The following is a 21239-nucleotide window of genomic DNA, read 5'->3' as shown; positions in this document are numbered from 1 at the left end:
ATGATGCTCTCAGTGCAGACAGATTTGTTGATGTGGTAGCCTTCAGTAATAGCTTCTGTCCTTCGTGGTCAGGTTTTTTCCTTTCAAAAACTCTAAAGGTTTGTCTTTTAATGCAGGATGCTTGGTCTCTGTGTGGAAAAGCAGTTTTGAAGGCTTCATGGCCTCATTGGATAGCCAGTCACCACATATTATACAGAGTGGGCTTGGAGCATGTGAATCACCTGTCACGATAAACCCATAATTTAAGCAGGACTCAGTATTTTCTTTTAAATGCAGCTTTCTTTTTTGGCAGTCTTACAGTCTCCTGCTGTCTCATCATTCGGTTGTTACCCTTTTCCAAAGAAGCTCTCCAGAGACGTTTGTTTTTTTACTCATTTTAAATAAACACAAACAAGTAAACTGGTAAAACAACTAATATCACACTAGTCCAGAAGTAACTGCCACTAAGGTTATTTATTCAATATGCTTGAGATAAGTGCTTTCGTTTTTCACAGAAAACTTCATCAGATAAAAAAACATTAAAAACAGGAAGCCTTAGTTTATAATACATTTGTGACAGCTTCTCTCCTCTTTCAAGAGTGAAGACTATCAGATTCCAGGTCAGGAAAATAATTTGCAGTACCAAAATTTCAACTTGATTGATCCTGCAAGCCTTGGGGTCAATGTCAGCAGCCATAATTTTAGTTCCTCTAGCAAGATTTTATATGAGAATTTTTCAACAGATGCTAGCAACACAGTGATCAATTCTTTATCAACGTATGTCAGCACAAATAAGAATCAACCACGCATGCAAGAGATATCTTTGGTGGTGGCTTCAATCAGATCAGTTTCTAAAAGGCCATCCTCTCTTTCATCCTTCCTCAGCCCAAGGCTATAGTAACCATGGACACTTCCCAGATTGGGTGGGAGGCACTTCCTGAGGAAAGTAGTACAAGGCACTTGGTTCCCCTAAGAGACCAACACGCATATCAATGTTTTGGAAATGACAGCAGTGCACTCCAAGACACTCTCCCTTTCTGGACAACTGCAATCCAGACAGACATGTCAGTAGTTTGGTACATCAACAAAAATGGGTAACCAGGTCTTATCCCTTGTGTCAAGAAGCCCTCAAGATTATGGCAATGGGTGATTTCTTCTAATTGCTTTTTGAAAGCAAAGCACATTCCGGGAAGTCCAATGTGATAAACTGAGCAGGTCCATTCTACTACCTCACAAGTGGTCTCTCAAGAGGAAAGTGACAGATATGATTTTCCATCAATGGGGCCAGCCTTGCTACAATCTTTTTGCATCATCTCTAAACTACAAGTGCAGCAGTTTCTTCACCCTGATCCCTCCATGACTAGCCCCGGTCTTCTCTATGTCTACTCCCCAACTCCCCTAATCCACAAATTCCTACAGAAAGCTGTCCAGTTGAAGAGCAAAGTCATCCTCATTGCCTCAACAGGTTTGGTTCCCCCTTCCTTTGGTCTTATCTACTTTACCCACCCTGGATTCTGGATCCAATTTCACACCTGTCTCACCCAACAGGCAAGATTCACCTGGATATCTCAAACCTCAAGCTAACAGTGTGGTTTCTCCAATTCCTTTAATAGCCAGACAACCGATGCCTCTCTTCCTCTGTCCATCACATAATTTTATCTTACATAAGGTTCCACAAGAAACCTTTACAGAAATAAATGGAAAAGGTTTGTTTTTTGGGCACAACAGAAACACACTGACCCTTTCTCAGTCCCTGTACAAAGTATTCTTGAATTTTTGGCAATAATGTTTAATGAGGGAGCTAGCTCCTCAACAGTTAGAGTTCAGTTAGCAGCAATCTCTAATTTTCATACTGGATTTGAGAGTTCTTCCTTAGATTCATCTAAGCTTTGGAAAGCCTTTTTGACAGGCACCCTCCTGCTGAGCCCTCCTTATAAAGATCCACTATGGGATTTAAATGTGGTGCTGCAAGCTTTAACTCATTCTCCCTTTGAACCAGCAGCCAAGTGTGATCTTAAATTCCTGACCTGGAAAACTATCTTTCTAGTGGCCATTACCTCTGCTAGAAGGATTTCAGAACTTCTAAAGTACTTCCTCTAAACTTCCCTACTTGATTTTTCATAAAGACAGAGTAACATTATGCACCAACATTTCTTTCCTTCCTAAGGTGGTGTCAGAATCCAATATTAATCAGTCTATTAATCTGCCAGTATTCTTTCCCAAATTTGCAAACAAAGGTGAATATGTTACATTTATTGGATGTCTACAGACAATTATGTTTTTGCCTACATGGAACAAAAGACATAAGAAAGATAGATCAATTACTTGTGTCCTTTTCAGTTTCTAAACTGGGAAAGTCAGTTGCAAAAATAACTTTAGCCAGATGGCTGACGGACTGCATATCATTTAGCTACAACAAACTGGATTTATCCTTACCAAAACTCTCTAAGAACTCATTCAACTAAGTCCATGGCAACTTCTTCATTGTTCCAATCTAGGGCTTCCATGAATGACATCTGTGCAGTTGCAACTTGGGCCAATCCTCATACATTTATTACTCATAAGAAAATAGATCTGGTCTTGAGGGAAAGAGCAGCCTTTAACTCAACTGGGCTCAGGAATATCCTTCCTTGGAGTCCACCCAGAAATTTAGGTAGCTGGGGACTCTGTCCCAATAGCTGAGGAAAGAATGAAAATTGACATCAGATAAAGAAGTTATGTACTTACCATAATGTTCCATCTCTGTTGGCTATTTTCATTCTCCCTCAACTCCCCACCCATCAACCACCAACCATTTTCTCTATGAATTGCTGGAAGAACAAAAGTTTATAAGGATACCACTGTCTTTCATGTTGGGCCCCAGATACGGCTTATTCTATTGGGATTTTCATAGTAGCTCTTACAAAAAACAGCAAACAAGATCTGAGGTATGTTATGGGTGGTGCATTACGGGTAAGGGAGGGACTTGAGAGCTTTCTGGTCACCATGAGCTACAGAATCGGCTAAGTTAGGTTCAGATCCGATCCCTGGATCCAACAGTTGAGGAAGAAAGAAAACAGACAACGCTAATGGAACACTATGGTGTTCATAACGTTTTTGTATACACCTTAGTTCAATTTATGTTTACTTTAGTGTGTGTTACTTTTGCCTACTAAATACTCTAGATCAAATACTCTAGATCTGTAGTATGTCATACTGTTGATCTACTTTAAATGTCATGGTATTTGCCTTACATTCCAGGCTGGGACTGAAAAGTAGCCTGCACCAACCCTCCATTAACAAAATGAATGGACGAATGAGTGAATGAATGAAACACCTCAGTTGTGTCTTGAAGTAAACTCATCTGAATAGCTCATCCAGTCATTTTTCAATATTCCTCTTTACCATTTACAGGACTGCAGGGAAGCTAAAGTTTACTTCAACAGCCAATGGGTAGAAGGCAATGAAACACATTCTGGATGTGGGATGGGATGACGCAAGTAGTACATGCTCTGTCATAAGCAAACACAGGGGTTTTCAGTCCACCCTGAAAATGTGACTAAAATGCCAGAATGACAAATGTTTAAGTAGTTAACACCCAGATGCTAGGAGTCAACTGCCAGAAGAAAGAGAGCAGGCAAGGCAGGTTCCAACTGTTTGAAAACTTTGAAGAATTTCAAAATATCATCGCAGAACTAGTTACAGTATCACAAAAAATTGACACAAAAAGCAAAGTTAGAATTTCTAGAAACTGACCTTTATTTTTCATTCTGTACCAATTATTAATTTTTTATTTCAATGCAGTGATAACTCTCACTGTTGTACAGAAAACCCAGAAAGCAACAGTACCTGTCGGTTTTCATTTGTACCATTCTATTAAACTTACAAACTTTTTTTTTGAAAATAGTGTTGTCCCTCAAGTGAAAAGAATGTTAAGCTACTATTGTCAAAATAGACCTTAAATCTTAGTACTTTAACTATAAACTCTGTAATGCAACTGCTAAATTTAGCAATAATTTTCTTTTGAAGAACTGTGCAAGGATAATCCCTTTTGAAATTAAACACAAACAAATAAGAGTTTACAACTTTCGTGTAAAATACAAAAGTAAGGCAATGAAATGTCAACACGGCACATGATTTAGTTACACTGACAAGTCATAAGACAAAAAGCAGTACAGTACCTGTTAAAAAAAACACGAAATTCATGAAGAACCAAACACAAATCTATGAAATGAGTACAGAACAACAAGTGCAAAATGAAAATGGACCAAATGACAGAATGAGGTTTGGCACATCAAAAAAAAAAAAAAAAACAGTAAGGACATTTTCACTTCTACAACAGTGGCAATACTACCAATTTACCATGCCCCAATGACTTAAAATATACTAAACTGACTATGTTTTTCTTGTTAAATTAAAACTCATCTGCTACACAAAGAACAAAACTCAAGATTTACCCTACAAAACTGCACCATCACGTTTTATTTACATGAACCAAGAAGGAAAAGAGTGATACGCCAGGCCCAGGTAGCTGCTCACAGATGTCTAACAGCCCCAATACAGCACTATGCGTCTATCATATGCTAACAATCACATCACTCACACACATTAAGGTGTTTAAAATATTGTATTCATGCAGAAAAATAATAAGATAGACTAAAGAGTATAAAAAAGAGTGGTCTGCCCTGTACAGGACTGCACCAAATTTCCCCCCTCACTTTTATATGTACAAATCTGAAATGGTTTCCTACACTAAACAAAAGGCTTGTTGTGTTACAAACTATTCATTTCCAAACCTGGAAGGACCACAAGGAAAACAGACTGTACAGTGAAGCATTTTTCTTAATGTGATGATTAATATTTAACAACATATCACTGTATAGTTGGCAATATACTCTAAGCCAAATGAGGTGGAGAAACAAAACTGGAATTTAAAAAGCAAAAACATAAATGATTCATGGCACAATCAAAATGTTAAAATAAAAATATAAATAAATAAATGTAAAAAAATATGATAGTAAAGGAACCAAAGTGTAAAAGTCAATGTAATATGCCTTTTTAACAGAGAAAATAAATATGCAGCAGCTGGGCTCATATCATTCTTGAATACAACCAAACAGCATGCAGAGCGAAGTGTCAAGACTTGGACAGTAACAAATTTGTGAGTCCTATGAATGTTTTTGTTATGCTTCTTGGACAATATCCAATACCACGTTTAACAGTGATGAAAAGCTCATCAAATCCAAAGGCTTTGGAATGTAATATGTGGGGTGACACTCATGAAAGCAAGGGGCAATGCCCCAGTTCTTCACAATCTGAAGAAGTCTTATGTTATAAGCAGACAACAGCCCTCAATCTTTTATTTTCAATAATACAGATATACTTTGAACCTTTTTGTTGCCGTTTTTTGCTTCAGCTCAGATTGGATTTTCCAAGTGTGTTCTCTTCCCACCTCAATGTCCCCATTTAAGAAATGCTTACACTTAAATTAGAAATTCATCTTTGACAAAAAAATTCACAAAGATATTTATGTAACTGCCAAATCTACTCTTACAGACACTTCCATGGAATACAATGTAAATTTACCTTCTTGGTTATGAAAACCGTATATATCTTGTAACTTAAACATAGATAATCAGATATAGTTTTATAATGGAAAATAACAGAATATTTGTGAATAAATCTTTCCAAGGATGCAAGATGAAATGGGTACAAAATAATAGTAAATGCCGAAGATGTCTGGTAGGCAGAGGTACATTTTTTCTTTAACTGCTGCTTTAAAGTGACAACAGTATGACTGACACAACACCTAATTAAGTACTGCATTATTTATCTTACAATCTATATACTACTGCATTTTACATTTTCCAAATAATTACTGCACTATATAACGTGCCAAATTAAAAAAAAAAACAAAAAAAAAACTGTCCTTTCAGGAGTGTGCTTAATCCATTCTGTTCAGATGGGATTTTACAGGAAGAAAATTAAACTAGAAAAAGTAAAAGACAAATATTCAAGTAAACCAATGGAAGGAATGACAATTACTTCTGTAAACGCGTGCTGCTACTGCTTAACTGAATCCTCATTTCTTTACTTCCTGTAGGAAACTGAGTCAGCGCGGTACCAGGTATATTCGCTGTTAAGGTAAAAGTCAAGACAAATGTGCTGAACCTTCATTTAACTTGATAAGCATCAGAAAATGTCTTAAAACCAGCTGCGTTACGTTGTGCCACATGGATACTGTTGAGTACCTGGCTCCTTCATCGACACTAAATCAATCCCATGAGTCAGTGGAAAGGCTCAACATCATCTTGTGCTACGTGCATTTGAAAAGAATCTCCAAGTACAGGGGCACATCAGAGACAACCTGCTGGAATCCACAATACTCTGTTTTGCTCTTGTTCAACAATTGTCATTATCTGAGTGCAAATATACATAAGATGTCCTCCCTGGACAACACCTGTGAAAACATGGATACTCAAATGCATTACTAATGAGAGCAAATGAATAACATTTACTGCTTATCTTTTGAAAAACTGTGCAACAATAATTTATTTTGTAATTAAACACAAAGACACACCTTTGTAAAGCAAGAAATGTCAACAACACACATGATTTAGCTGTAATGAGAATTTCTAAGAGAAGTAACAGTATAATAAGAAGTTATGTACCTACCATAACGTTCCATGTTAGTTGTCTTCTTCTCGCCTTCTTTCTTGCTGGATGGGTTCGGAGCCGATCCTCGGCTCCGACGGCCTATACTATAGCTCGAGAGCTATTTTTACCAGCTTGAGGCAGTCCTATATCCCACAATACCATGCGCTAACTCCCCAGATCTCGTTGGCAGCTAACACATAGTATAGTTTTATTGTTACCAAAAAATAAGCCTTTATATAAAGATATGATCTTCCTGCTGGTAAAACTCATGATACGGATAACCCTGGATAACTATGCGTCAAGAAGACAAGGACTCAGAGACCTTCAAGTCTGTCCAGGCTAGGGGGCAGGAGGGAGGGACACAAGAAAGAAGGCGAGAAGAAGACAACTAACATGGAACGTTATGGTAAGAACATAACTTCTTAATGTTAAGTTGTCATTCTTGCCTTCATTCTTGCTGGATGGGACAGCGTCCCTAGCACCTTGGTCCTGGGTGGCTCAACGGAACAGACTCCTGAGTACGGTGGAACCAAAGTCAGCTCTATTTCTGGAGGCTATATCAAGTTTGTAATGGGTAATAAAAGTATGTTGAGAAGCCCATGTAGCTGCTGCACAAATGGCATCTAATGGTAACCTTGCTTGAAAGGCTGTTGAGGTTGATAGCGCCCTGGTTGAATGAGCCTTAGGTCTTGAAGGAAGATGTTTGTTTCTCAACTTGTAGACAAAGGTAATGATGGATGCTAACCATCTGGAAAGAGTTACCTTTGATACCGGAAGTCCTTTCTTTCCTTCAGCATGAGAGGAAGAGCTGTTCTGACTTTCTGAACTGTTTTGTCCTGTCTAGATAATACCGCAGTTGACGATGAACATCCAAGGAATGTAGTTTCTGTTCAGCCCTGTTTGAATAATTTGGGAAGAAAACAGGCAAGTCAATGGTGTGGTTCAGATTTGATTCAGACGAGACTTTTGGTAAGAAGGAAGGATTCGTTCTGAGAGCTACCCTGTCTTTATGAAAAACCAAATAAGGGGGACGGACAGACAAGGCCTGTAGTTCTGACACCCTTCTGGCAGATGTTATAGCCACCAAAAACAGAGTTTTCCAAGAGAGAAGCTTGAGGGAACAAGGTGCAGGCTCAAAGGGAGGGAGAATTAATGAAGTTAACACTAAATTTAGATCCCATTGTGGAGGAGAATCCTTAATGGGAGGTCTGAGCAAGAAGATGCCCTTGAGGAAAGCTTTACAGAGTTTATGTGAAATTATATTGGTTTCCGAGAGCCCTACATGAAAATTGGCAATGGCCGCTAGTTGTACTCTGATAGTGGCCGACAACGACCCTAAATGAAAAAGCTCAGCTAGAAAATCTAGAACTTTATGAATTGGTGCATTAAAAGGATCTAAGGACCTAGCTTCTGCCCAGAAAGAAAAACGCTTCCATTTACTCGCATAAGTCTTCCTAGTATTGGACTTATGGGAGGCAAGAATGATATCATGGACAGGAAGAGAAATAAAGGGAAGCCTGGCTAAGGTTGGAAGTGGAGCAACCAAGCTGTGAGATTGAGGGAGTGAAGAGACTGGTGCAGCTTGCCTGTCAGAAGGGTCAAAAGGTCTGGAAATGGTTCCAGATGCCAGGGCTGTTCCAGTAGATGACGGTGCAGGAACGGAAACCATACTTATCGAGGCCAGTACGGGGCAATGAGGATCATTTTGGATATCAATGCGGTTGCTTTCTGAATTAACTGCGGAATCAACGGAAAGGGGGGAAAAGCGTATAGAAGATCCCGTGGCCAATCGCGGACAAGAGCGTCTCTGGGGGGATGGCCTGGTAGAGGGAAGAGTGTGAAGAAGTTGAGGCACTTGCTGTTTTGAGGTGTTGCGAAAAGGTCGCAGCAAGGCTGGCCCCACTTCTGGAAAATTCTCTCTGCTACCGCTTGATTTAGAGACCACTCATGAGGCATGAGAATTGTTCTGCTCAGTCTGTCTGCTATGACGTTGGACCTCCCGAGGATGTGCGTTGCTATCAGAAACCGCTGAGAGGAGATCGCCCACTGCCAAAGTCTGAGTGCTTCTCGACATAGGGGGTAGGACTTTGTTCCGCCCTGCTTGTTTATGTACCACACTACACTACAGACATATTGTCCGTTTGAACTGCTATAGTCCCCGTGGGAAGAGAGTCCTGAAGGGCCTGCAACGATAAAAGCACTGCTCTCATCTCCAGGACATTTATGTGCAGGTGGCATTCTAATTGTTGCCATGTGCCCTGGACAGTCCTGCCCTGATAGTGCCCGCCCACCCGATCAGGGAGGCATCCGTTGTCACCGTGGCAACTGGAGGGGGAAGAACAAAGGGTCTGCCTGAAGAAGTTGAGGGGAGACCATCCACCAGGAGAGGTGTTTTTTGCAAGTTGGGGTTATCAAAATGTTGTGAGTCATTGGGAGCCGTTGATAGGACCACTGAGAAAAAAGCATCCACTGGAGAATTCTCATGTGGAAGTGGGCTAAGGGGAGAAGGAGAATTGCCGCTGCCATGAGGCCTAATGTTTTCAGTACTAACTTGACTTGAATTCTGTTGGACTGAAACAGAAACTGAACATTCCGCCGTATGTCTGTCACTCTCTGAGGTGGTAATGTTGCAGACATTTCTGTGGTGTTTAACACGGCGCCTATGAAGTTTATACATTGACAAGGCGACAAGGAGGATTTTGCGAAATTTATGGAAATACCTAGTTTGTTGCAAATGCGAATGGTGTAATCCCTGGCTATGATAAGATGCTGCTTGGTGGTAGCGGTAATGAGCCAGTCGTCTAAATATGGAAACACCTGGAATCTTTTTTGTCTCAGATGAGCCGTGACCCACTGCCAAACATTTGGTGAACACCCGGGGGGCTGTGGTGAGACCAAAGGGCAGGGCTCTGAATTGGTAATGACTGGCCCCCAGCCGGAAGCGGAGAAACCTCCTGGAGCACCTGTGTATGTTTACATGATAGTACGTGTCCTGAAGGTCTAACGAGCACATCCAGTTGTCTCTGCCCAAGAAGGGCAGAATGGACTGCAGCGTTACCATCCGGAATTTTGTCTTCTGCACAGACTTGTTCAGTCTGCTGAGGTCCAAAATGGGTCTCCAGTCTCCTGTCTTTTTTGGTACCAAAAGGAACCTGGAGTAATTTCCGGATCCTAGCTGGTCTGCTGGGACTGCCTGGATGACTCTTTTTTTCTAACAGCTTTTTTATCTCTAGCTGTGCCTGACCCCTCTGTGCGGGTGGCACGTCTGGGAGGGGTCTCAGCGATTGAATCGGTGGGGAAATGAAGGGGATTTTGTAACCCTCAGATATGATCGACTGTACCCATTTGTCTTGAGAGAGGGATTGCCAGGTTTCCGGGTACAGAGATAATCTTCCCCCGACTGCCTCCGAAGGTGGACAGTCGGGCAGCTTCTCAGGGATGCTGAAAGGGTTGGTCAGGGAAGGATTCCCTGGAACCCTGGTTCTGTGGACCCCCTCTGCCCCTAGGGCGGCGTCTATTATTGTTCCCCTCTCTGCCTCTGGGGGGAGGTTCACCACGTGCGGCAGGCGCGACTCCCTGTGGTTTGCGGAACCACATCTTTCCACCCTTCTGACCTTTAGGGTATGGTCTAGATGGTGTGGAAAAGTGGACTGCCATGGCAGACAGAGTCTTACCATCTTGCTCGCACCTGGTGAGGGTAGTCTTCACCTGAGGTCCAAACAACTCTGAACCATCAAAGGGGGTGTTGGTGAAGGACGCCTTGAAGGGATCAGCAAAATTACAGAGTCGCATCCAGGTGTGACGTCTCAATGCAACACCTGTGCCTGCAGCCCTACTCGCTCCATCGGCTGCATAAGAGATAAGCCACATGGAGGAGCTGGCAATGGAATTCAGGGTAGCCAGATGGGAGTTAATCTTGTCCTGATACCCCGCAGCAGAAGGATCCTGTATGGTTTCACCCAGTTCCTTGAGCAAATCTCTCTGAAGGCGGGTGAAATGACATAAATAGTTCAGCGACCGCATGGCAAAGGTCGCTGAAGCAAATGTCCGCTTACCGTACCCGTCCATAGTCCTAGAGTCTTTGTTAGGAGGATGAACAGGTACAGAAGGATCAGCTAATTCCCAAAAGCGTCAAGGTAAACCGACTCGTCCTCGGAGTGTTTGAGGGTGGACCAATTCCCCCTCTGTTTCAGGATCTCTAGGATGTCTGAAAAGGAGACATCTTCAGAGGGGGAATCTCGGGGAACCCTCCGACTCATCCAAGTCGGTGTCCGAAGTGAGAGACTCGGGGGAGTCTACGTGCTTCCTCTTGCACTTTCTTTTCTTAGGGGGTTCCCCTGAAACTTCAGGGAGGCCTCGGACGAGGAAGAGACACCCAAAGTGGGTACCCTGCGCTTTGGATCTCTGCTATCAGTTTCAAGAGGATGACCAGAGACTGTAACAGGCACTGTAGAGGGAGGAGCTGAAGGAACCAACCTTGGAGCGGACACAGGATCCAGCACGCTCCTCATCACCTCAAAGGCTCTGCTATCAGGCACCGAAGACAGCCCTGGCTCCGAGGATACCAGGACCACCCCCGGCGCAGACAGAGAAGGCTCCAAGAATGATGTCGAGGCCGAACTAACCAGAGCCGACGCTCCGAGAGGGAGAACGGGGTCGGACATGGGTCCGATGCCACTCGCCCCCTCGGAGCCGATGATGTAGTCTCGGCGCCCGGACCTCTCCACGGATGGCACCAATGAAGAGGTCGGAGCCAACGACGTTGGAGCCGAAGGTGGTAGTATTGGCTCCGACGTGGGCAAGGTCCCGGTTCCGACAAACTCCGGCTCCGAACTCAACTGAATAGTCGGAGGAGGAATCGAAAGTGGTAACGAGGGAGCCACAGTCTGATGAGATGGGCTTTGAATTATTTGGGCCAGTGCCTGGGACTTGAGGAGTCTACTGATCACCCTCTCAATGTCATGGTCGGACAGTCTGGAAGACCTGGAAGAATGAGTCCTATGACTCTGCTCCAACAGTAAGGGCGATGCTGGAGCCGATCGAACAGACTCTACTGAGGGCGATCTAGAGTGCTTGCGCGCTGTTGTCGGCTCCGAAAAGGGTTTCGGAGAGGGCAAAGTCTTGCTCGCATCGGATCCGGCCAGAGCCGATGTCGGAGCACTTTCGGTTCTGCCAGCCGTCGACTCAGAAGCTGGAGACGAGGGTTTGGCGGGGTTGGGCGACTTCCCCGAGCCAGACTTAGACGGGGAGTCGTCGGGCTTCAATAAGCACCTCAAAATCAATTTATTACAGCGCTCCTGCAGGACTCTTGAACTAAATCCGTGACAAACGGAACAAGAGTCCTGCAGGTGCAAGGGTCCTAAACAATAGACACAAGAAGTGTGACCGTCTGTCAGAGACATCTTCTGACAGCACGAGTCACACTTCTTGAATCCTGAAATCTTAGTGTCTTTAGACATTATGGTAGACACTAAGAGTCAACACAGTCAGCACTCAACTCACACTCCACACACTAAAAAGCGGAACTATAGGAAAAACTATAGAAAAGCTAAGGCCCGAAGGCCCGTCTATAAGTTTGACTAAAAAAAAAAAAAGGGGAAGGGCTTAACAAAATTTTAAGCTAATAAGATTTAAGGATTAGGTTATACAGTGGGAATATAATTAGATAGGGAAATCTAACCTTTTACCTAAAAAACTACAGAAAAAGTTCTTAACTGACCTGAGCCGGTAAAAACGCAACCTCGCAGCGAAGCGGAAAACGAGATCTGGGGAGTTAGCGCATGGTATTGTGGGATATAGGACTGCCTCGAGCCGGTAAAAATAGCTCTCGAGCTATAGTATAGGCAGAGTCGGAGCCGAGGATCGGCTCCGAACCCATTCAGCAAGAATGAAGGCGAGGATGACAACTTAACATTACCTATTAAAAACAAACACATTACAGAAAAACAATGCATACTGAATACCTTTACATATGTAAGACATTTTGAACAACTGCTATAAAATTTAACCATAGACCAAAATTATAAAATACTTTCAATGTGCTGTCCAAAAGGGAAGTTTACCACGTAACTGCCCTTACTCTTTCAGGGAAACAGCCCTATAATGGTAGATTTACAGTTTACCAAGTGGATCGAATGCAAATCACAAACTCTGGAAGGTCAGTTTACATACAACTGTTAAGTCCCTGTTGTAATGAAAAACATTAACTCTTCTACTACTGACCATTTTCAAGAAGGCTGTTACCACACTACTAATAGCTTTTAATGGCTATTCCTGATCCTGGTCTCTCAATGGTTTCACATATGCTCTTGACATTGTCATGAAACTAGAGACAACTTTCTTACGGCTTCTAGTTTCATTATAAATTATAATGAAATCAAAGCAATTTCAATGTTATTTTATGTCACAACATTTTAAAAACAGTGAAACAATCACTTCTAAGCAGAAATGCATATTCTTTCTAGGCCTGACAACATTTACTATTTACATTTTTAAACATCCTTTGAAGAAAAAGTAAAGTTGTGAATGAACTTAACAGTAGATGTCCCACTGATCACTGTTGCACTACTCTTAACAGATGAGGTTTTGCTCACTGACATCTGGCCAGGATAACAAAGCTTTAACTTTGTACTATGTATGCCTGGGAGATAACCTCAGCTTGAAGCACCGGGATATAAAAGCAGACATACATATGAGATCCTCAGACTATCTACAAGCCTGCATCAGCCTGAAGAAGACCAAGGAAGTTGCACAGGGTAAGCAAGTTCTACCTCTGAAAATAAGATCCTGTGATGTAGAATGTGCTTGTGTGTGTAGGAAAGGTGAAGTGTTACTGCCAATGCTAGGTGAACGAGTAAAGAAAGGAGGATAGGTGGGAGGGAAGGAGTACTGCAACAGTAAGTCCAAAAAAATGGAAACTGCGCACCAACAGTAAAACCCGTACTTTATTTGAATCTTCAATAAGTAATCCACATATAAACGCTTTAGCAAAACAATGCGTTTTCGTCCACTTCAATAGTGAGACTTCATCAGATAACTTAATCAAGTCCAATTGCTCTTTATATACTCAAATTAAAATCAAAAATAGCCAGTAGGATCATTTGCATTCTATCTGAACCTGCACTGTACTGCAACAGTGCTAAGTAGGACATTTAATGTTATGGTTAGTTCTTACACAACTGTGCTATGTCATGACTGATTCACTGTTGCAGTATTCTTAACGGATGAGTGATTCCCAGAGCTGTAGAGAAATAGGATGAATGGTTAAAAGGAATTGGAAGGGTAAAAGTCCAAGAGGCCAGACAGAATGGTTCTGGCAAACACTGTCAAGGATCTTAAGAAAGCATCCAACTTGTACTGTTTTGTGAAGGTGTGAGCAGACGACTAGATGGCTGCTTCTAAAATGGACCTGGTGGCAACATCTTTGTAGAGAGCATGTGAGGAAGCTACTGCTGAAGTGCAGTGGGCTTTTGGACAGTAAGGTACAGTAATTCCATAGTGAGAACAGCAAAGCAGAAGAAAATAGCCTTTGAGATCCAGGAGGCAAAAGACTGTTTGAAAATTGGTTGTCCTAATCTGGACTCCATGAAAGAAACAACTGATTTGCTTTTCTAACACCCTTAGTTTTATCCAGGTAAAACCTCAGCTGCCTGTGAATGTCCGAAGAGTGCAGTATTCTTTCCCCCCTATTCTGGGTATCTGGGACGAAGGTAAGCAGGTTGATAGCTTGGTTGGTATTAACTTCACTGACCACTTCTGGCATGAAGGATGGACTAGCCCTGAGGCTTACCATATCTTCGTGGAAGATGAGGAAAGGAGGAATGGCCATGACAGTCTGTAGTTCTGAGACCCTGCGGGGTGAAGTCAATGCAAAGAGGAGCACTGTTTCCCAAAGCAGAATTTTACGGTGTTAATGGCCGATAAGTGGGTTTTAATGGAAGAATGGGCAACCCTGAGTGTAAAAGATCACACAAGTATTGTAGGACTGTAAGAATGTCTGTTAAAAGGGGTTGGAGTGTTTGTTTAAAGCACCAGATGAAAAATCTTTTCCACCTGGTCATTAAGACTTTCTTGTGTTAGGTTTTCTGGCTTCTTGTAGAATCTGCATCACCTCGCCAGAAAAAACTCTCTGGTAGGGATTAAAATCATCCAAAAGGTCAGGATGAGAGAAATGAGATTGGGGTGAAGGAGCAGCCTTTTCTGTTGGATGATTAGGTCTGATTTTAGACAAATTCTCCAGAACGTTCCTTTTGACAGGTGAAGCAGGACAGCAAACCACTGTTGTCCTGGCCAGAATGAGAAGGTTTATGCACAACAGTGGAAGCTGGTAGATTTCAGGACAGGCACAGAAGTCCACCTGAGGGGTCCTCATCTGAGAATAATGGTTTTGAACACCTCTGTGTTCAATGTTCAATGACCATTCTTGCGGATCTTCCCAGTCTTTGCTTAGAGAATCTGCCGACACATTCACTTGGGAGGGGAATGTATGTAGCTGAGAGAACCAGATTCGTTTGAAAGGATACATGCCAAACCTCCAGTGCTAGTTTGCACAGAGGACAGGATTGTGCACCTCGTTGTTTATGTACATTACTATGTGTTATCGGTGTTCACCAGAAGACTGCCTGGTTTCAAAAGATGTGAGAAGGTCTGTAGGGCTTGAAGAAGTGACCTTCTCTCGACAAATGGAGGCATGCATGGAAGATGTGTCTAGATGGTACCCAAGGAATGTCAGTTGCTGGGAAGAGGTGAGTTGGGATTTTCTGTAGTTGATAGTGAACGCCAGCAGGGTCAAAATTTGTATTATGTAATGAAGGTACTTTAGAAGAATATCCATGGATAGAGCTTGGAGTAGAAGGTCATCCAGGTAAAGGAAAATCTGAATACTGTGAGTGCTACAGAAAGCCACTACTGGGGACAGACACTTTGTGAGCACCCCTGGAGCCACAGAAAAAACAAACGGCAAAGCAGTAAAGTTAAAAAAAATGATGATCCAGCAAAAAAACAGAGACATTTTCTGAGGGCAGAGCAGATGGGATTATGCAAGTAAGCATCTTTTAAGTCTAAGGATACCATGAAAGTCTGAGGGAGTAGAAAAGATAAAAGACTTTGTAGGGACAGCATTTTTAAGGAAGGCACTCTCAGGAAAGTGTTCAACCTGGTGAGATTCAAGATGGGCCTCAATGACGCTCCTTTCTGGGAATCAGGAAGAGCCTGGAATGAAAACTCTTTCCTGTACAGGATGTGGGAACTACATCTATGGTTCTCTGAGATAAGAAATCTTGAACAATGGGCTGTATGAGACGTACCTGTTTGGTAGAGGTGGAGGGATACCCCCTGGAGTTGGACTGTTCTCCCAGGACATGGAGTAACTCTCCTTGATAATGGTTAGTACCCACTTGTCTGAGGTTACTGTTTCCCAGACAGGAAAGGAGAGAGCGAAAGTCTTTTTGAGTGTGGAGTGGCAGGGTGGGACTGGAGGCAAGGACTGGAAAATAGTCCAGTGGCCTGCTACTAAACTGAGGCCTCCTAGAAGAAGTATCCCTCTGAGTTCTCTTTGGAAATCTTCTCTTCTTAGCTTTTCTTTGTCTATGAGAGGGTCTAGTTTCTCTTAGCGAAAGAGGGGGATTAAGCTAAATAATTTCTATGGTACCTGGGAATAGTGGACATCAGGATTAGCAACAATCTTATATAGCTTTGACCTGCTCCTGCAAAGCCTTAAACAGACTAACTGGTTGTGGACCAAAAAGGAGATGGTTACCTAAGGGAGAGTCTAAAATCTTACATTTTAAATCTTCAGGGATAGGTTGGGTCCTTAACCAGGCATACCTTCCAATCACTGATACAGTGGCAGCAACCCTGGAAGAGGCATCCATAGCATCATAGCTACATTTAATACTGTTCTTAGTGATTTGAGAAGCCTGGGCCACTAAAGACTGCATGAGCTGTTTTGAATCTGGAGTCTGTGGCTCTGTGACAGTCTTGATCAAGGACTGTAGGTTGGAGAGTAAGAATTTGGTCATTGGAGTTTGATAATTAATGGCCCTAAAGGCTAGCATGGAAGAAGTGTAAAATTTCTTGCCCCACCTGTCCACTGCTCGACTACCTTTGTCATTAGAAAGAACTTTGGTGCCAGGGAGTAACTTGGAAGGTTTGTCCAAAGCTACAGAGACTGTAGCTAGATCTGTCACAGGATTTTTGTATAGTTTAATTAATCTAGACTAATGCTGGAGACGGTTTCTTTTACTGGCTTCAGTGGAATTCTTTGCCATTTTTCAAGATTTTTTGTATAGGTACTTATGTTCATCAGGAACTTTGGAGAAAGTACAGTTGTGTACACTTACCATAAATGTAGATGTTCGAGTGTATTCACTGTTGCAGTCATTACATTTGGGTAATCTGCTGGCAGGTTACCCTCAGTCGGCCTGAATTCCAAAGTCTTGGGTCCTGCATCGGTTGCTGTCTCCTCTTCCATGATGTCAGGTCGTCGGGGGTATAAAACATGCAGCTGACGCCATTTTCTTTAGTTGTTCTTGCCCCAGATGTCAGGTGCCCCCAAAAAGGTAGCCAAAAAAAAAAAAAAAAATATATATATATATATATATATATATATATATATATATATATATATATGGTTCCCATTCAGAAGCCTGAAACATCATAAGCCTGAAAATCAAAATCCTGAAACCAAAAGCCTGAAAATTCAGAATCCTGAAAACTCAAAATCCTGAAAGCCCAAAATCCTGAAAGACCAAAATCCTGAAACTCAAAATCCTGAAAACACAAATAATGCTAATATGTCACTATAAAGACACTAATATCTACCAACTGACCCTGACCCTAACCCTAAGGTCCGTCACTATCACACACTCACCTGACCGCCTAACCTAACTCACTTAAACCGCCCCTAACCCCAATATTTGTCACTATTGCATACATGCCTAACCTGCCTAACCTAACTCACTTAAACCGCCCCTAACCTAAAATAAAACCAACGCACACTTACCTGACCCCAACGCATGACCTAACACCACAGGGCTAACAATAGCAAAGCCACAATGACATCAGTATGTCTATTTTGTGTTTTCAGGATTTTGAGTTTCAGGATTTTGGGCTTTCAGGATTTTGAGTTTTCAGGATTCTGAATTTTCAGGCTTTTGGTTTCAGGATTTTGATTTTCAGGCTTATGATGTTTCAGGCTTCTGAATGGGAACCATATATATATATATATATATATATATATATATATATATATATATATATATATATATATACATGCATAAATATAAACTTTACCTTCATCTACAAGCAAATACACCACATAGGTTGTAGAAGATAGAGAAGGAAAGATAAACTCCAGAATGAAAGGGGGATGGCGGGAGGGTAACCTGGATTGCAACAGTGAATACACTCGAACATCTACATTTATGGTAAGTGTACACAACTGTACTATGCTCTTCATGTTTCACTGCTGCAGTCATTACATTTGGTTAGAATCCCAAAGATATGGTTGGGAGGCTGGAGCTAAACAGCATTAGGTGCGGCTATAAGGCCCTGCAGAACTGCACTGGCAAAGCCTGCCCTGGACTTAGAGATGCAAATTATAATGCTTTGTAAAGGTGCAAAGAGAACTCCAAGTAGCAGCCTCTAGAATGTCTTTGGTTGTTATTCCTCTGAGAAAGGCTGCTGAAGTAGCTGCTGCTCTGGTGGAATGAGACCTAATGCCCTTGGGCACAGGTTTACCATGGTGTAAGTAGCAGAAACGGATGCAGTGGCTTATCCACTTTGAAATTGTCTGCTTTGAAATAGCCTTGCCTTCTGATCCTGCAACATATGTCACTAGTAATTGCTCAGTTTTTCTTAGAGCTTTAGTCCTGCTCAAGTAGAATCTTAGCTGTCTGTGTATGTCCAAGGAATGCAGAATTCTCTCCCTCTTGTTCTGCGGATTTGGATAAAAGGTTGGCAGATTATTTGTTTGGTTAGGAGCCACACTGGAAACCACCTTAGGCATAAAAGTAGGATTTGTCCTCAGAGACACCCTGTCTGGGTAAAACATGATAAAAGGCTCTACAGCCATGAGGGCCTGTAGCTCTGAAACTCTTCTTGCTGAAGTAATTGCTAGTAGCAGAGCTGTTTTCCATGATAAGAACTTTATATCAGCTGTAGCAGCTGGTTCAAATGGAGGCAGGGTGAGCTTTTCCAATACATAATTGAGGTCCCATGCAGGTAATGGTGATCTTCTAGGAGGCCTTATATTTTTGGCTCCTCTGAGATACTGCTTTAGTAAAGGATGAGAAAAGATTGGTGGCTCTGTATTGTAATGAGCCAAAATGGCAAAGGCATGGATTTTAATTGATGAGAAAGATAGGCCTTTGTCAAGCATCTCAGTTAAGTATTGTAATATCTGAGGAATATTTGGTTCTGCTGTACCAGTTCCTTGTGCTTGACTCCAAGCACAGAATCTCTTCCATTTATCAGCATAAGATTTTCTAGTACTAGGCCTTCTGGCTTCCAAAATGACATCCATCACAGCTTTACTGAGAGGAGTTGTTTGTATAACTACATGATCAGCCATATCGCCAGGTTCAGTGTCTGGAATTGATTGTGCAGGATCGGATTGTTTTGCTGGGACAGTAGTTGAGGTCTTTGAGGTAAGGCCCAAGCTGGGTATTGAGACAAGTTCCTTAGGACTGGGTACCAGTATTGCGGGGCCAGTCCGGGGCAATTAGTATCATCTTTGGATTCTCTTGTCTGACTTTTAGGAGGACCTTGGGAAGAAGAGGCAGAGGAGGAAAGGCGTAAACTGACAGGTTTTTCCAACTGAAGGATAGGGCATCCACTTTCCATGCTTGTCTGTGATAAGTCCTTGTGCAGAATCTTTTCAATTAATAATTTTGAGGAGAGGCAAATAGATCTATGTCTGGGCTCCCCCATTTCTCTGTTATTATGCTGAAGACTTGTGGATTTAGTTTCCACTCGTGAGGGTCCATAAGCTTAAATCGTCTGCCAGAGTATTTTGCTTCCCTGGCAGGAATTGAGCTTGAAGATGTATTTGGTAGATCAAAGCTGTGTCCCACAGTGCCATGGCTAATCTGCAAAGGGGATATGAGTGTGTGCCCCCTTGCTTGTTTATATACCACATGACTGTGGCGTTGTCCGTCTTTATCAGTAGTTGTCCTGGATGAAGTAAGTCCTTGAATGCTGTTGGGGCATTTTGAACAGCTAGCATCTCTTTCTGGTTGATATGTAGATGCATTTGTTTTGGGGTCCATATGCCCTGAATGCATCTTCCTGCCATGTGGGCCCCCCAGGCATAATCTGATGCGTCTGTTGTTAAGGTTTGGCTGGCAGGGGGTAGAGTGAAGGCCCGTCCCATGTTCTGGTGACATGCCTTTGCCCACCATAGAAATTCCTGTTGTAGGCAGGGTATGAGAGGAATCATTGTTTCCAGACTGTGAGCATGTTGACTCCATAAACTTTTTAGGTACCACTGAAGTTTTCTCATATGCAGTCTTGCATATGGAATCAGTAGGATGCAGGATGCCATGAAGCCCAAAGCCTGCAGAATTTGTCTTGCAGATAACTGGGTTTTTGTTGCCATCAGTTTGAAGTAAGTAGTCAGTTGCCTTTTCTTGTCTGGCTTGAGGTAAGCCATCTGGGCTGTTGTATTCAAGCTTGCACCCAGGAATGTTATCTTTTGAGAGGGTACCAGTTGTGATTTATTTTCGTTTATTGCGTACCCTAGGCATGTTAGAAGCCTTATCACAAATGCCAGGTGTTGAAGAAGAATGTCCTTGCTCTCTGCTTGAATGAGACAGTTGTCCAAGTAAGGGTAAATTTGTATAATTTTGTTTGCAAAATGCAATTACTGGTGCCAGGCACATTGTGAAGACCCTGGGCGCAGTAGATAAGCCAAAGGGTAGTGCAGAGAATTGGTAATGCATTAAGCTAGCCTTGAATCTGAGGTATCTTCTGCATGATTGTCTTATTGGGACATGCAGGTATGCCTCTTTGAGGTCTAATGTCACCAGCCAAGCTTTCTTGCCCAGCATGGGCAGAAGCTGCTGCAAAGTCAGCATTTTGAATTTTGGAATGTCCAGGTATGCGTTCAAAATTGATAAATCCAGTATTGACCACCAGGCCTTGTCCTTTCTGGGTACCAGGAACAGTATTGAGTAAAAACCTTGTCCTTTTTCCTGTTCTGGTACTGGTTGAACGGCCCCCATATCCATGAGGGACATAACCTGTTTCTGTGCCTCTGCCCATTGATTTTTGGGCAGATTTGGCCAAACATGTGTCATTGGCAGAGTGTGGAAATGGAATCTGTATCCCTGTGATACTATGTTTAGTACCCACTTGTCCTGGCTTATTAACTGCCAATTTTGAGCAAAAAGTGCTAATTTTCTCCCTAGGGGTGCTGCCAAAAGATAAGTGCTTGGTGTAGGCAGAGGGAAGTCACTGGGACTGTTTTATGTAGGTTTGCACTTTATCTCCTCCTGATTTGGAGGTAGATGCGCCCCATTGCTTTGACCTGTATGAATCTTGCGCTTGGTATCTGGAACCCTTTGGGCATCTGGATTTGCCCCTTTGAGCTCTATCTGACACAGGAAAGGACCAATTTTTTGTAG

At 42.4% G+C, this 21239-nt stretch overlaps 1 protein-coding gene across 1 annotated transcript in view; it reads right to left on the bottom strand.

Annotated features, from left to right (window-relative positions):
- Nucleotides 1-3693: 3693 nt before the first annotated feature.
- DLG5 (discs large MAGUK scaffold protein 5) overlaps nt 3694-21239 on the bottom strand; it is a 3463687-nt gene continuing 3446141 nt past the window's right edge. Inside the window, exon 34 of the mRNA XM_044055764.1 lies at nt 3694-6418. Within this exon, the coding sequence (XP_043911699.1) occupies nt 6315-6418 (104 nt within the window). The 3' untranslated portion in view covers nt 3694-6314. The remainder of the gene's footprint in view (nt 6419-21239) is intronic.

This window comes from Protopterus annectens, chromosome 14.part0 (genome assembly GCF_019279795.1).
Source record: "Protopterus annectens isolate FY-2018-M chromosome 14.part0, PAN1.0, whole genome shotgun sequence".
NCBI lineage: Eukaryota > Metazoa > Chordata > Ceratodontiformes > Protopteridae > Protopterus > Protopterus annectens.
This window is presented reverse-complemented; position numbering and strand designations above follow the sequence as displayed.